Genomic DNA, 14,709 nt, shown 5'->3' on the forward strand with positions numbered 1-14,709 from the left:
AAATACTGACTGCAAGCATCTAAAGAAAACTAATGGAGGGAAAATCAATGAAATACATAATGTTCTTCTCACAGAAGGTTATTGCTAGAAAATATCTTGCTTTGTGCCCTGTGATCACTCAGCATTCTGATCATCGTGTCTCCCTTTGTACTGATGACATGAATGATGCATGCCTGTGTCTGGCCTGATGTCTCTCCTCGGCACCTCCAGCTGGGGGCACTGTTCTCTCTGTCTGTCAGTCAGTCTGTGGTATTTCCTCACCTATTCAGGAGACACTCTGTTGTCTGACTAAACTGGGTGTCTCTGACCTTGACGAAGATGAAAGACAGCCAAGCCACCACAGAGGCAACTGTACTAAGCATTCAAATACACACACCTCATCGTCTCAAGATTGCATTGCTTATGTCCTGGAGACAAGGACACACAAACAGGGGAAGAAGCAAGGTGACAATCAGTGCCTCTAATGACAACTGAATATTTTTTTAAATTTTTAACCACTATAACTGCTATGTTTTCTGGACTACTTACTGAAGTTGCTACTTTTGGAACTGCAGATTTGATTATCCCATTATCTTTGGCTTTATTTTACATCACATACTATGCTATTTAACTTCATATGTGCCTTAACTCTAGCTTTTTTTAAACCTGCTTGTCCCTAAAAAGGGATCCATTTAAATGAAGCTCAGTAAAACAATACATAAAAAAGTCGTTTTCTTGCTCCTTTGAATACCTCTTAAATGGAAAGGCCACTAATTGAAAGGCCAAATTATAATGGAACCAAAGAAATGGCAGCTAACCAACACATTTTATTGGGGCTGTAATTGTAGCATTGACTGAATGCCACACAGCCATGTGATTGCTTTATGTAGCCAGTACTGCATCTCAAACATCAGGAGCCACTTCTACTGTGGATAATGAAAATGAACGTATTAAATCACCTTTCAGATGATCAAAAGAATATGTAATTATGATGGTACATGTATCTATATTTTGCCATATGAGCACTTAATAATTCAGATACCCCTGCAGCACAGAGAAGCTATCGGACCTCATGATAAAATCACTAATATTCTTTACACTTTACTAGTTCTTGAGAGAATAATAGACACTCATGAAATCTCTAATTAAAGAAGTAATAATAACTACATAGTAGATACTTGTGGTTAAATTAATGTTGCTTTATCTATAACGCCTTATGCATGTGTTATGATTATCAATAAGCATAAAGTATGTGCTCTCTAAAGGTGGTGTTCATATATAATCACTATGATATCATCATTTGGCAGCACACCTAATATGCTATTAGGTAGCACAGTCATAAAAAGATACCAAAGCTTGATATTATTTGTGGTTGGTTTACCCTTTACTTTAACATACAGTATGTGCAAAACAAAATGGGATAATATTGTATCTTTGTGTGGAAAATGTAAGTGACTTTTTATAATCAATACTAATTGAATATGAATGTTGACATAAAAACAACAACTCAATGATCATGACAGTATTTTGATAAAAAAACAGATTTCTTTGTCAGCCAATTCAAGAATATTGTCAAAACAGTGTAGTTGCACTAAAAGCAAGTTTTTTATCTCATGCCATGCAGTTATTTGAAGAAAAATGTTTTCTCTAATTGTAAATACAACAGTTACCAAGATGGACACTTCCTGGAGTGCAGCAGAGTTGCTCAGCTCCTCACGAGCCATTTACAATATTGTCTGTATTATAAAAATCTAATTTGTTTTTCAAAGAAAAACAGCAACACCAACCTACCACTTACTGCCAAGAGAAACTACTAAACCCTCTTGCTGTTTGACTCAAGCCAGACAAGTTTACTATCCTAATTGGTCTCAGTGGGCAGAGCATCAAATGTGCAAATGATTTTCCCCGCATTTTTTTTTGTTCATCTCTCCTGGCTTTTCTTTTTTGGAAGGATGTTCTGTAATTCTTGGAGCACATTGTTATCATCTTGTACTAAACTGCTTTAAATAGGTCATGAGACACCAATGTTCAATCGCAGTGCTACCGATCTCATAAAACATATCAGCCAGAGTGCACGGCCAGCCATGTCGGTTGGGGGTAACAAATTGCAGATGGGGTTTCAACTGTTGCTGCAGCATGTTCAGTTGGATTGTGGTTTAAGGGACTCAGGTTACTTATAATTAAGAACATAACACAGACCAGGTTGTGCCCTGCACTGGATCACCTTTGGAGGTTCTGAAGGGACACAAGTCTTTCATTTCTGTCTGTCTGGACTGTTGGCACTGCAACATAAGCTTACATTTATGTTGTGTAATGTTGTCCTTCATTGCACATTTGTACTGCTTTTATTTGTTCACACTCTATACAATAACTACACAGCAGAGCAGTACACACACACACACACACACACACACACACACACAGTGAGACGGACAGAGGCGCACAGCTAAAACCCTGAGCCTAATAGGGAAGTGTCACCATTTTATGACACAATTGAACCTAAGCTATTTCTTGTAGTTAGTTTGTGCATTCAAATCATAGAGCTTTGTAGAGTGATTTGTGAGCAGCTGGTAGTTTGTGTTCATTATTTTACGGCAGCTGGGGAGGAAAAAGGAGAAGCAGGGAAATTACAGCTTGACCACAATCACAGAGGACACAGCAATGCTATTGGTTTTCCAATGCAATCACATAATCCGATGGCCCAGACATTTGCTTTAATCAGACACCTGGGAAATTCATCCATCCAATTTCATTTCATCAGCTCAAATCAATCTCATATCAGCATTAAATGAATACGCAAAGACAAGAAATCTGGCTGGACAAGACATTATTACCAAAGGGACCTTCCTCATTATAGCCTTTTATGATTCGCCTGTATTTTTTTCTCTATGTTGTAGGCAATACATAAAGCATTCTACTCTTAAATGCTGTAGATCACTTTTGAATAAAAAATGCTATATTTAAAAGCACAAATCCTTCACTAAATTCACTATTCAAATTGTGCAAAAAAAAACTCTGCAGTAATCCATTGAGGTTTTCTTGCTATACCAATAAGTTGACATCACATCGTGAAAAGGTGGATTTTGCTCTTTACAACTTCAAAGAACAATCCTTTGTTCATTACAGTGTAACAAGTTGCAGCACTGATGTACATGTCAAGTCAAATTTTATTTGTATAGCCCAATATCAAAAATCACAAATTTACCTTTACAATCTGTACAGCAATATAACACCCTCTATCCTTAGACCCTCCCCACATGTGTACTGCTGTACAACCATATCTGACTGATTAAATCCTTTGTTTTTCTCTCCAGCACTATCTTTATATGCTGGTGAATGTAGGGATGCTCCTGGTATCAGTGATGCTGAGAATGCTACACGAGGCGAGTCTTTGTCTGCTCTGGGAAGGCTGGGCTCCAGCTGGTTCTTGCTATGTGTTTGCATGCAAAAGTCAGTGGGTCCCTCAGCACACACAGTGCAGGAGGCGAGCTGGCTGTTTGATTGGGATGTACCCCCCCCCCCCCCCCCCCCCCCCCTCCACACCCCACACACACAGTGCTCCACACCACCCCACCTCCTCTGCCTCCTCCTCTTGCCTGTTCTTGCGAAGGGAGCACATGTGCCTTCCCTGCTCTGCTCTCCATTTTTTACCCAGACCTGCTCACACTCAAGCATTCATGCGGCCATGAATACACGATTGTGCATGTGCAAAGGTGCATCATACGCACTGAGCAAAATCCAAAAACGTAAGGATATATTAAACTATATGAATCAATGAGTGTTGATTTTGCGTGATTAGAAGATGATGTTTGCACAGACACATTTGTATTTGGATGTGTGAGTGCTCATAAACATCACTGGTGTCTCCAATGTTGGGTTCATTCAGTCATTACAGATAGATAGCCGCTTAACCAGACCACTCTCCACACTTCGTTTTGCTCAGACACAGAAAGAAGCATTACCCTAACGAATTCATCATTCCAGACAGAGACACAGGGCGCCTGGGGTAAAATATGTTTTGACAAATTTGGTATTGCAAATCTTTCAGCAGCTTAGCCGCTTTGAATGGATCTTGCAAGTGTTAGTGGAAAGCATGGAGTAGAACAAAAAAAGGAGGAAGAAGGGGTGTGTTAGAATCACCGACAGCTTTTCAGGACTCCAGCATCGACCAGCCAGCCAGTGTCTGGTGAACGTGCCAGTGCGCGTATATGTGCGCGCGCATGTGTGCGTCCATGCGTGTGCGTATCGTGTGTGGACCAGCAACCACACACTTAACATTCGCTCGCAACATGGCGTTGAATCGCCGAGAGACACGACGGCTCACCCCCGACTAGTGCAACCTTATTGTTAGGAAAGCAAGGGGACTGTTAACCAAAGAGACCTAAACATTCACAGAGACTCCCTTACGCACCGGCGGAGACAATAGCGGATTCCAACATATGCATGTCGCTATAACGGTATAGCTGATTGTATAGACTCACGCTGCTATACCCCACTGGTGGAAATCAAAGGCTGTACATGGCGGTGGAGAGTACAATTTGGCTGTTCTGTCTTCTTTCGCTGTTTTGTGGTCCATCCAAGCAAGGTAAAGAGCTCACTTTAATCATGTGCATGTTTTTCAGGGGAGTGCATGTGTGAGGCAGTGGGCCACTCAATATTACCCTAAAGTGCAGTTACTCAGGACATAAGTGGGCTATGATAAAAGAGAGGGGAGTCACTGGGTGAATTTGCACCTTGCACGGTCCGTGAAATATCCCTCTGTATTCTGTGTTCACCTCATGTGGCCTCTACGGTGCGGTGCTTATGAAGTAGGGGTGTATTGTTACTTCATGGCTGTCTCTCAGGACGCGCTATAGGCTTTGGCGTTACGGAGTTGCTGCACATTGCCAGCAAAGGAGCAGCCCTGAATGTTGCCACAGGGCTGCCAGCGGGCTTTGGACCAACCGGGGAAGTTTCGGATCAAACAGGGGACGTGGCTTATTATGAAGACATGTAGGCTCGGTCTCGGGGTTTAACAGAAGTAAAACGTCCTGGACCTGGAAGCAGCTCAGTCTTAAATGTGCTGATTGCTTTGCCAATAAAATATCAACTTTTTTTTCCTTCTCACACTTAATAACCCAGAAAGACTGTGCGTATAGGACGTCTGGTTTTAGCCAATGGCTCAGAAAGTTGAGTGAGAGGATTTAGTGGAAAGAGCAGTAATGTCATTAAACCGATCATCTTTATCTATAGATGATCTTAGTAAATCTGAAGAAAAATACGTCTGAGAGCTGATAAGAGAGACATTGTGGTTACTCCTGAGAGGGGAAGCCGGCTGATTGCAGAGGAAAGAAATTATGCCCACCCAGGCGACGAGTGGGTGAAAGCCTGGCCACAGGATTTACATGACAAAGACCTGAGTGTCAGTGGAGGTTACTGCTCTTCAGGGCCAGGAAAAGTATATATATATATATATATATATATATATATATATATATATATATATATATATATATATATATATATATATATTTAATTGAAAAAATTGAATCTGCTATGCATTTCTCTTCTTCAAACTTTTTTCATCAAGTTTACTAAAATAGGCTGCATTTACAGATGTTTTGCAACATGGACATGTGAGAACATTTCTGTATGCATGGCTGCATGAAACCACTGAAACAAGCTACAGGTGTTGAGGTTACATAGTAACGATCATGTTGTGAAGCAAAATAATCCCATTAACATGCACATTATCTTTGTGCAGACTTTAGGGAGTGAAATTAGGATGAAATGAAACCCCGTCTCATCAGTTTATTGACTGTGTACTTGAACATGTAACAAACTCTTACATAGACGTGTTTCGCTTTCAAATTTCAGCTGCCTGACTGCATTTACAGTAAAATGTTCATAGTTGCGTAAAGTTTGACGTTCTGAGCATCAACATGTTTACAGGTTGGCACTTGTCTGTTAAGAGCTGAAGGGCCAGACAAGTGGACTGTGTGAGTGTGTTTGAGAGGGAGAGAGGACTCTGAGATTTATCTTCTTTGGACTTAGAACTCCAAGAATTGGTATTCATATTCAGGCTGGACAAATGATATGGTTAATTAATCTTACTCCTAATGAATATTACTTTATTGTTTCACAGCTTGAATTAGAGCTAAATCAGATGATTAGTTGATTTGTCCATGGGAGAAAATAAAATAATTGAGTAGTCATTTCAGTCATTTTTCAAGCACAAATGCCAGTTTGGTTCTAGCTTCTCAAATGTGAGGATTTGCTGCTTTTATTTGTCATATATGATAGTAAACCAGTTATCTCTGGGGTCATGGACAGATGGTCAGATAAACAAGGAATTTGAAGATGCCACACTGGGTTCTGGGAAATTATAAAGGGTGTTTTTTTTCACAATTTTCTGATTTTTACAGTATAGACAAAATTAATATATGAATTGAGAAGTGGCTCACACCCTTTTTTGTAATGTTTATTCAGACATAATACAAATAAGGTTTTGTGCCATGTGAACAGCACCTCTGAAAAAAGTCCTGCTGCATAACATAACTTTGATTTCAGTTACATGTCTAGATGTGAGGACGAGTACACAAAAACATCTGACTACCTTTAACTTCCTGCACCTAATACCTGTAACACCTGTGTCCACAATTTCTTCTTGTACTGCTGATATGTTGTACTGGTCGATTGGTTGTTGAGCCCATGGCCTCACTATAAAAGCTCTGATCGATTAAAGAAGATCACATCTCTGCTTATAGATTTACTTAGTCTTACTGTAAACAACACATACTGTATGTAAACACAAAGTTTATCACAAATAGAAGACATCTTGGCTTACCATCACTTCACTCTTACTCATCGGCCAGTGGATTTGTGTTTAGAGTAGCTGTACTGTTTAAAGTTTTTCAAAGCATATGCGTATGCTGCTGGATCTCTAATATGATGTACTTTGCAGTGACTGCTGCCAGTATGATGATACGATGATGAGAAATAAAGCATTATTGTGTGCAAGGATTGGTGTGGCGCTGAAAATTCAAGCGTGGCGGAATGAATATTAGAAGCTCTAAAGTACTTAAGTGCATCTGGGGAGGCGCCACCTCCCTTTGAGATATACTGTAATCTTATTACATAAGTTCCATTATTCATTGTTCAATTATGCATTTAAGGGCTTTAAAAGGGAGGCAACTAGAGGTATACCTCCTTGACTTTCATCTGATATAGTAGTAGAAGGTCAGAGGATACAATTTATATAGAGTTAGATTACCCTGCCCTGCAGACTCCTGCAGAGACAGAATAAGGAATTACTCCCCCTGGGATCCTACTGACAGAAGAGTGAGTGCCACACTGGGGGCGATCACATCCAGGTGATGAAATCTTGTGGAGGTAAATGGCGATTCTGATGGAGGTTATCTGTGATAAGAGCGAAGAGGAAATTGATTTATTTGCACTGTAAGATTTATCACTGAAAGTTGGTACCAAACAGTTTTGACATGAAAGCTTTTGAATTTATACAATGATTAAAAGAACATTAAATCACAGAATGGGACAGCAATATTTAGGAATTGCCATCAAAAAGGGTTTAAATTTAAATGAAAAGCCACATTTGTATTAATGAGCTCCGTAAAACACTGACAGCAGTACCATGCATTGTGATTAAATGAGCAGATTAGTATTTTTCATGTATGATTACCAAATAATTACTTTGCATTGTTATTAGTCATCACCAAGACCAGTTAACAACACAGTCATTGAGGGTGACTTGGTGTGTGCATGTTTGTCTTTATGTGCTTTTTGTTAGGTTCAGAAATTGGAGCATGAGTGTGGTGGGTGTTGGTGGTAGTGGGCGTTTTGTGGGAACTGAAGCTGGTGAGTTGGGGGGGAGGATTGGGGGGGGGGTGATTCTGGGACAGGGATGAATTGGCGGGTGCTGGTAGGGCGAATTGGAGGGCAAGGGCCATTGCTACATCCACAAACAAAGAGCTTGTTTTGTCCATTCTAAATATCAAATGAAAATATGTCAGCTGGACTTATCATATCACAACCAAATGAATGAAAGGAAAGAGCCCCAAGTGTCTGTGTATTCACAGACTTACAGCATGGCACAGTTATTAATGGACATAATAAAAAAAACATCTGCAGTTCTGCAAGCCTTTATGAGCTAATGAATCTGATTATTGTAACGCCCTTGGCCTTTTTATGTGCACATGAAAAATGTAAACACAGGAACAGTTGCATCAGGAAGTATTGGCACTACTAACTGAGAATGCCACATGAGTTGATTTACCCTGGAAACACAGATTATGTGAAAAACTGGATGTACTGTGTTAGAAAGAGTGTATACAATCAAGAGTGTATACTGTCTGTATGAAGTAACATTCTAACAGTTCACATTAAGTGTCATTAAATGTCGCAGCAGTCTTTTTTTCCCCAGCAAGTGCTGATTGGGCTCATGATGCTTTTCTGCGCTGTGCAGTTTAACTCTTTCACATATACATTACTGCCTGGTTGATGCCCAGCAGTCTCCAGCTGTTGGTTACTGCACAATTCCACTGGAGCAGCAATAGTGTGATGTGCCTTCATTAAGGGGAAAGGTACTTCATATTAATTTTCTCTCTGCAATCAGGCACCATCCTTTCTCTAAACTGCTTATCCTGCATGTCTTGGAGGAAATCAGAGCACCCAAGAACATGCAAACAACCCACTGAAAGGTGAACTCACGTGAAAAAAAACAAAACTGAGTGTAAGGCTTTTATCTTGAAGCAAGCATAGCAAGTCAGCCTACCGATGCCTTTTTCTACCTCTGATGGTCATGTAACCATCACCTTGCACATTGTAGAGGTCTCTTCAAACTCTCATGCGTGTGTCAGTGATTAGATGAAAGATATTTGCATCAAAGATAAAATGGACAAAAATCTCAGTATCTTGTTTGCAGCAAAGTGTCGGGCCACTCTTTATCCTTTTCAGCAGAGAAATGGCTTCATTGCCTTGTTATTAACATGTTATGCTGCAAAAATAATTAAATAAATGAAATAAAAGGCAGAAAAAGCTTAAATGAGTTAGTTCTAATTGCTGTTTCAGTGCCTTTAAAGTCATTCACACTTTTTTAAGCCCCAGCGGCAAATTCTTCTTGCCATGCATTTAATTTCATTGGGTTTTAAGCCCCAATTACATTTACTTTAGTTTTATTTTCATTTTATGAAATTAAATTGAAGAAAATTAAAGAGAGCCTGTGTGGGTGGTGACTTAATGACTCAGGAGAAATGTTGACCCTGAAGCTAGAAAAGTAAATTAAGTTTAGAATGAAAACCTGCAGATTCTTGGCCCTCAATGGCACGTGGTTGTGGTTATGTGTTTATCACAGCTTCCTTATGCTAGTTTTAATGTGTTACATTACCTTCTGAAGACAGACAAAGTGAAATAATGTGGACAGCTGAATATGTGATACAGTGTAACTCTACTTCCCAGTTTAGCTACTGAGGTGAATACTATGATGATTTTCATTAAAAATAAAGGTATCCAAAAGAGCAGCATTTGCTCACTTGCGCCTGACATGCCTGCGAAGGCTGTGAGCGAGCCCATCAACATCACCACACTGCTGATGTCTTATTTTAGCATGCTTTGAAAGTACCTTAGACTACCTCTGCATGCTTTCAGCTCTAGGAAGGATTAAATTACAGTCTCTTAGTGTACAATAGATGGATAACTCTACAACTCAACATCTACCCTGTGAGTTACTGTTCTAGGCAAAACAACACTGTCATGGGTCATCTCAGCAGCCTGTTTCATATAAAGTTAATATTTCCACTGAGCACCCTAGGAAAATTAGCCTGTAGGAATCCTACTGCTTATGTGACCCTGTGCAGTGTTAGGAATAGTGGTGGGAGGGAGATGTTTTTTGAGTCAACCATTTATTCCACACACTGAACCAGAGTACTCTGGGGCAAAGTCCATTCTCTAGCTTAAATATCATGGAGATGTAAAGTTACACAAGGGGTTACATTTTCGGCTCAGCACAGTTTCAGAGGAGGATATTTTGAATCTGGTGAGGTTGATATGTCACAAACACTGTACCGTTATTAAAATACCTTTTGAACAAGTGTATAATGTCTTCATAATTTTGATGTCTCATGAAATGTTCAGTTCAAGGTCAACCACAAAAGGCACAAATTATGGTATGCAGCACAATGAAGTTGTGTATCACCGGCACAAAAGTTGCCTCACTGCGATAAAGTTTAATGACATACTGCATGACCATTTCACCTCCTGTATGCTTCACTGAATTGTGCGGAACAAAACAGGGATTTCTTGACTCATAGACCAACACAACAAACCAACAAACTTTCACTACACAAAAATTAAAATAGACTATTTCTCTATATTCTTCTAATTCATCTTCATTTCTCTGTTTACTTGCATTATATTACCTTCAAGCTCGGGTTGTCAAGACAACTGAGCAATATCAAGCAAAGCATCGTGAGACCAAATGTTGAATTTGCTGGTTAATAATTTATTGTTGGAGATTTCAAGGTACATAAACAAGTTACCAAAACAAACCAGATAACAAACTCTTACAGCGGTGTCATCAAAGCAGCTTGGAACTGCACTGTGCAACAGCAGCTGTGAATAGCATTAAACCTTGATATCTACCATCAGAAAATTCATACTGTATGGCTAAAATGTTGGCAATTAATTTACACATTCAGCAGACACAAAGCAGCATGGGCATCACATTGGAGTTTTCTTTTCCAATATTCTCTTGCATTGGCCTTGGTTTAGTTTGCCGAATACTCAGACCCCCCCCCCCCCAGCCTCTCATGTACAACATCTCTAGGCAGGAAGCGAACAACTGTTGTGTTGCTTTAAGTTGTAATCCTTCATTCTACCTTTTCATACTTGGTACCAAAGGGGCATTAAAAACTGGAATTAGAATCAAGTTTATCTATCAACCAAGTTTGCACGCTCATACAAGGAGTTGTTGATCTCAGTGTTCCTGCATAAAAACACATACGGACTAACAGAGAAACACATTCTTTACAGAACAAAAATGGTATAGAATAAACGATTATCATGTAGAATTCAGTAAACAGTTTTTGTGGCAGGTTGAACCTCTTTAGCCACTGCAGCAAATGTATCCTTTGCTCATATGCTTTCCTCATATGCTGGAGTCAATGTCGGTATCCACCTTTAGGTCCCCTAAGAATTGTTGTCCATGTCTCCTCCTGAACTCTACCATCATATTTAATGTTTTGAGTGTGTTCAGCTCCAGTTTGTTGTGTCTACAGCAGAGGGCCAGCTGTTCAGTCTTCCGTATAGTGGCAGCTACAGAATATTAAACACTGGATTTGTAGAGGGATGTATGCGGTTTGCAGTATGGGTTGAATTGGCCTTTACACTGTAGAGTGATCTTCTCTTTGTGAACATACACCCTTAATGGCTTTATGTAAATGCATTTCTAATTTCATGTAAATGGCGTATTTATGTAAATTGTACTTTTAATGACTATATTCTAGTTGATAGTGTTGTTTGTGTGGGCCCAAACTTATTGCACTCTACTTTCTCATTCAGTATTTCTGCAAACATACATACCTAGATCTCTTGAGACTTAAAACCGGAGCATGTCGGACAGCAGTACCTGTGGAGAATAGCTCATTACACATTAGCAGTGAATTAAGTATCTGCATGTGTGTGTGTTTGCTGAGGTAGCTACATACACCCTGTGTGCCTGCTTGCTTGTATAAGCGTGGGTGTGTCAGCTGCGATTTGTGAGTGCATCTTGATCCCCTCCCCAGAGAGTCCATGCTAAATTAGGATGCATATTATTTAAAGATGCCCTGGGCCGAGTTTCAGCTGGGTATATTTGTGCAGTGAATATGTTGATTTTTATGGTGCTCTGTGTGTGCCAATTCATGCTGCCAGGGAGGCAGTCTTAAAGCTGGAGTGCATGACTTTTACATGTAAATGAATGTCCGTTACATTCAAAACCTTGCCAAACGAGTTCACACAATGCTGATTAAGCCTCTCATCTCCAGATAAATCTCTCTGTATTTCACCAAGTTGTAAAATCTGGTGTCTGGTATGACATTCCTGTGCTGGTGCACCAGTAATGATGCATTTTTCGTCAACCAGCAATGACTGGTTTCCCCTCAGATTGCTGGGGACATTATGTCATGTTTGGCATCCCAACCCATCCCAACCAGTGCTTGGGTATTTTTGCCGGACCACGAGGCATACTGGGTATGCGTGGCTAAAAGCTGTTGTAATTCTCGCTGTAGGACTGTTAATATGTCACTTATTAAGTTTTAATATTTTTCAGGTGAGAAAGTAACCATTTAGATTCCCATTATGTGGTAAGTTTATCTAAATAACGCCTCTTTTGAAATTTGCCCCAAGTTTTGAAGCTGTAAGGAGCTGCTGGCTGGGTGAGACCAGCCGGTCGGCATACATCATAAAGAATGTGTCAACAGTCTTTTAGTAATTACCCTAATTGCCATGAGGGGGAGACAAAAGTTCCGCACTGCAGGTTTAAGCACATAAGTGTTTGCATGAAAGGAAAGGAAGTCTTGAGCTCGATTTTGCCTACTGTGAATTCAAATGATTTGCTCTCTTGGGATGTTCAAAGTAGTGTGCTGAATTTATTTGGTTTGCACGTTGTTGCACCTCCACTGCATATAGAGATCAAATGTTGGTGTGTCATGCTGTGAAAAGTTGCTCTTTGGTAATGCTGCTATCTATTAATTCTTTGATCCCGGGAGCACAAATAGATATTACAACTGCAATGATGCAACTCACAGGTTGTGCAATATTTCATCCTGCTGGCTTACTAGGTCACTGAGGTTTGCTACATAGGGTAATTGATAACTTCACATGATGTGATTTTGAGCTGATGCTTCGAGTAATGTCACAGTGGTACAGTAAATAATTTGAGCAAGCTTTGAGCCATCACCAGCCTCAGTCCAAGTATATATTCAAGTTACAAAGCAAGCTAACATGTTTTATTTTAAGGCCGATAAAACATGTTTGCAAAGTTCAATGCGGCCATTCAATTTATTCTTTTATCACAAAATATATTCTAAACCAAGCCATGTTTGCACAGTTAAATGTTTACATTATGTTATTCTATTTTTTATATTCTAAAATTTAACTGATGAACCCTCTTGTTTCTTCAGACTTCAGTCATTATCAGGATACTTTTCAAATGGCAGCATTATCAAAATACATATCATTATAAATGTCTACATTGATCAATATGGAAAAAATTATCGTGATCATATTTTTTGCCATATCGCCCAGCTCTAAGTTCAGTACTATCAGTGTGTGGGTGAGAAGTTGGTCTGGCGATGCTCACTTGGTCAACTAACCTGCGCCACATTCCTTCCATTCCTCCCCGCTGTCTGCTTGGTCACATTAGAGCAGAGGAGTAGCACTGGAGGTGACCATGTAGGTGTGGATAAATATAGATAAATATTGCAATGGCACCCTCAAGCTGTGGTTTAGCTGTGGAGTTACAGTATTCCAAAAGTGACACTACATGCTGCAGAGGGAAAGGTAGTCCTGGAAATCCACATGCTTACAGTAGAAGTCAAATGAGGCTTGTAAAATATAGTGCAGGTGCAGCAGTAAATGGTGCTTTAACTTCTTGATCACTAATACCACATATAACCATCACACAATAAAGATCACACATTAATGAAACGCCTGAATAATTATTTCTGCATTCATACTGAGCACACATACATCCTTCAGTTCTCATTCAAATGCTGTATATTACTCAGTGAGAGGAATTCTCCATCAAATCTGTGATGGAAAATGTCATTATTGAGAACCATAGTGCAAGCATAATATGTGAGGCCTGCTCAGTGCAGTATGCCCTTCCTCAGTGCATGTACCAAGTAGTGTCATATAGCAGTCCCATCCATCATTCTGACCTTGTGTGAGATGCTCAACCCTGATCCTTGCACACAAGCATTATATAGTCCATGTGCCTCACTTCAAAGAGCAGCGTCAGGGAGCGTTGAGGAAGAGGGGAGTGTTTTTAGACTGTTTTCCAAATGTCTGCCTTTGTGTTTTCTCTTTTATTCACATCTGTGTTGTCCATTATTATGCTGACCACTATATCCCACATACTGTCTCTACATACTGGGAACCTTTACATTGCCAGTATACCATCTCATGCACCAATGTCACCAGCACAAATTCCTGTACATTCACTGCGCTGCTGCATGAATAAACAGATTCTGATTCGGATCTCCTGTGTTACTCGCATGTTAGTTTTATTGCCAGCTTTGTTGACTCATGCAAGTGGGCCTGGCACTTGACATGGCCATGTGGAGGCCCCATGCTGCTGGGAGGCCCTGCTTGCAGGAATGCTGCTCTGTGATTGGAGAAAGCCAGACTGGGATGAATGAGCACTGTACATAGAGCGAGAGGCATGAGGGACTGCACTGGTACGCCCCCTCTCTCATTCTCTATCCCTCGTTCTCTGTTCTGCTCCGTTCTCCCTCTTATACACACACGCATGCACTCACGCACACACACACATTCAATGGGACATGGGAGCCATGTTTGTCTCACCACTACCCCTCTTCTTTTCATTGTGCACTTGTATGCCATTTGTCATTCCACTGGCTGTGAGGAGAAGGTCACTGAATGATAAGTAATAGTAAGAGTAAATGTTAAGTTTGTGGTTCATTACAAGGACTGGGTTGGGTATTGTTCAAAAATTTTCAATACTGGTACTGATAT

The 14,709-nt window shown here is 40.1% G+C and overlaps 1 protein-coding gene across 3 annotated transcripts in view; it reads left to right on the plus strand.

The window, feature by feature from the left end:
• The first annotated feature begins 4,231 nt into the window (after window positions 1-4,231).
• Window positions 4,232-14,709, plus strand: part of igdcc4 (immunoglobulin superfamily, DCC subclass, member 4) — a 62,529-nt gene continuing 52,051 nt past the window's right edge. For all 3 annotated transcript variants that reach the window (XR_006399409.1, XM_044337580.1, XM_044337688.1), the window contains exon 1: window positions 4,232-4,564. Coding sequence is in view for 2 of the 3 variants with exons in the window: in XM_044337580.1 (XP_044193515.1) it covers window positions 4,498-4,564 (67 nt within the window). In the remaining variant the exon portion in view is untranslated. The remainder of the gene's footprint in view (window positions 4,565-14,709) is intronic.

Source organism: Thunnus albacares, chromosome 1 (genome assembly GCF_914725855.1).
Source record: "Thunnus albacares chromosome 1, fThuAlb1.1, whole genome shotgun sequence".
NCBI lineage: Eukaryota > Metazoa > Chordata > Actinopteri > Scombriformes > Scombridae > Thunnus > Thunnus albacares.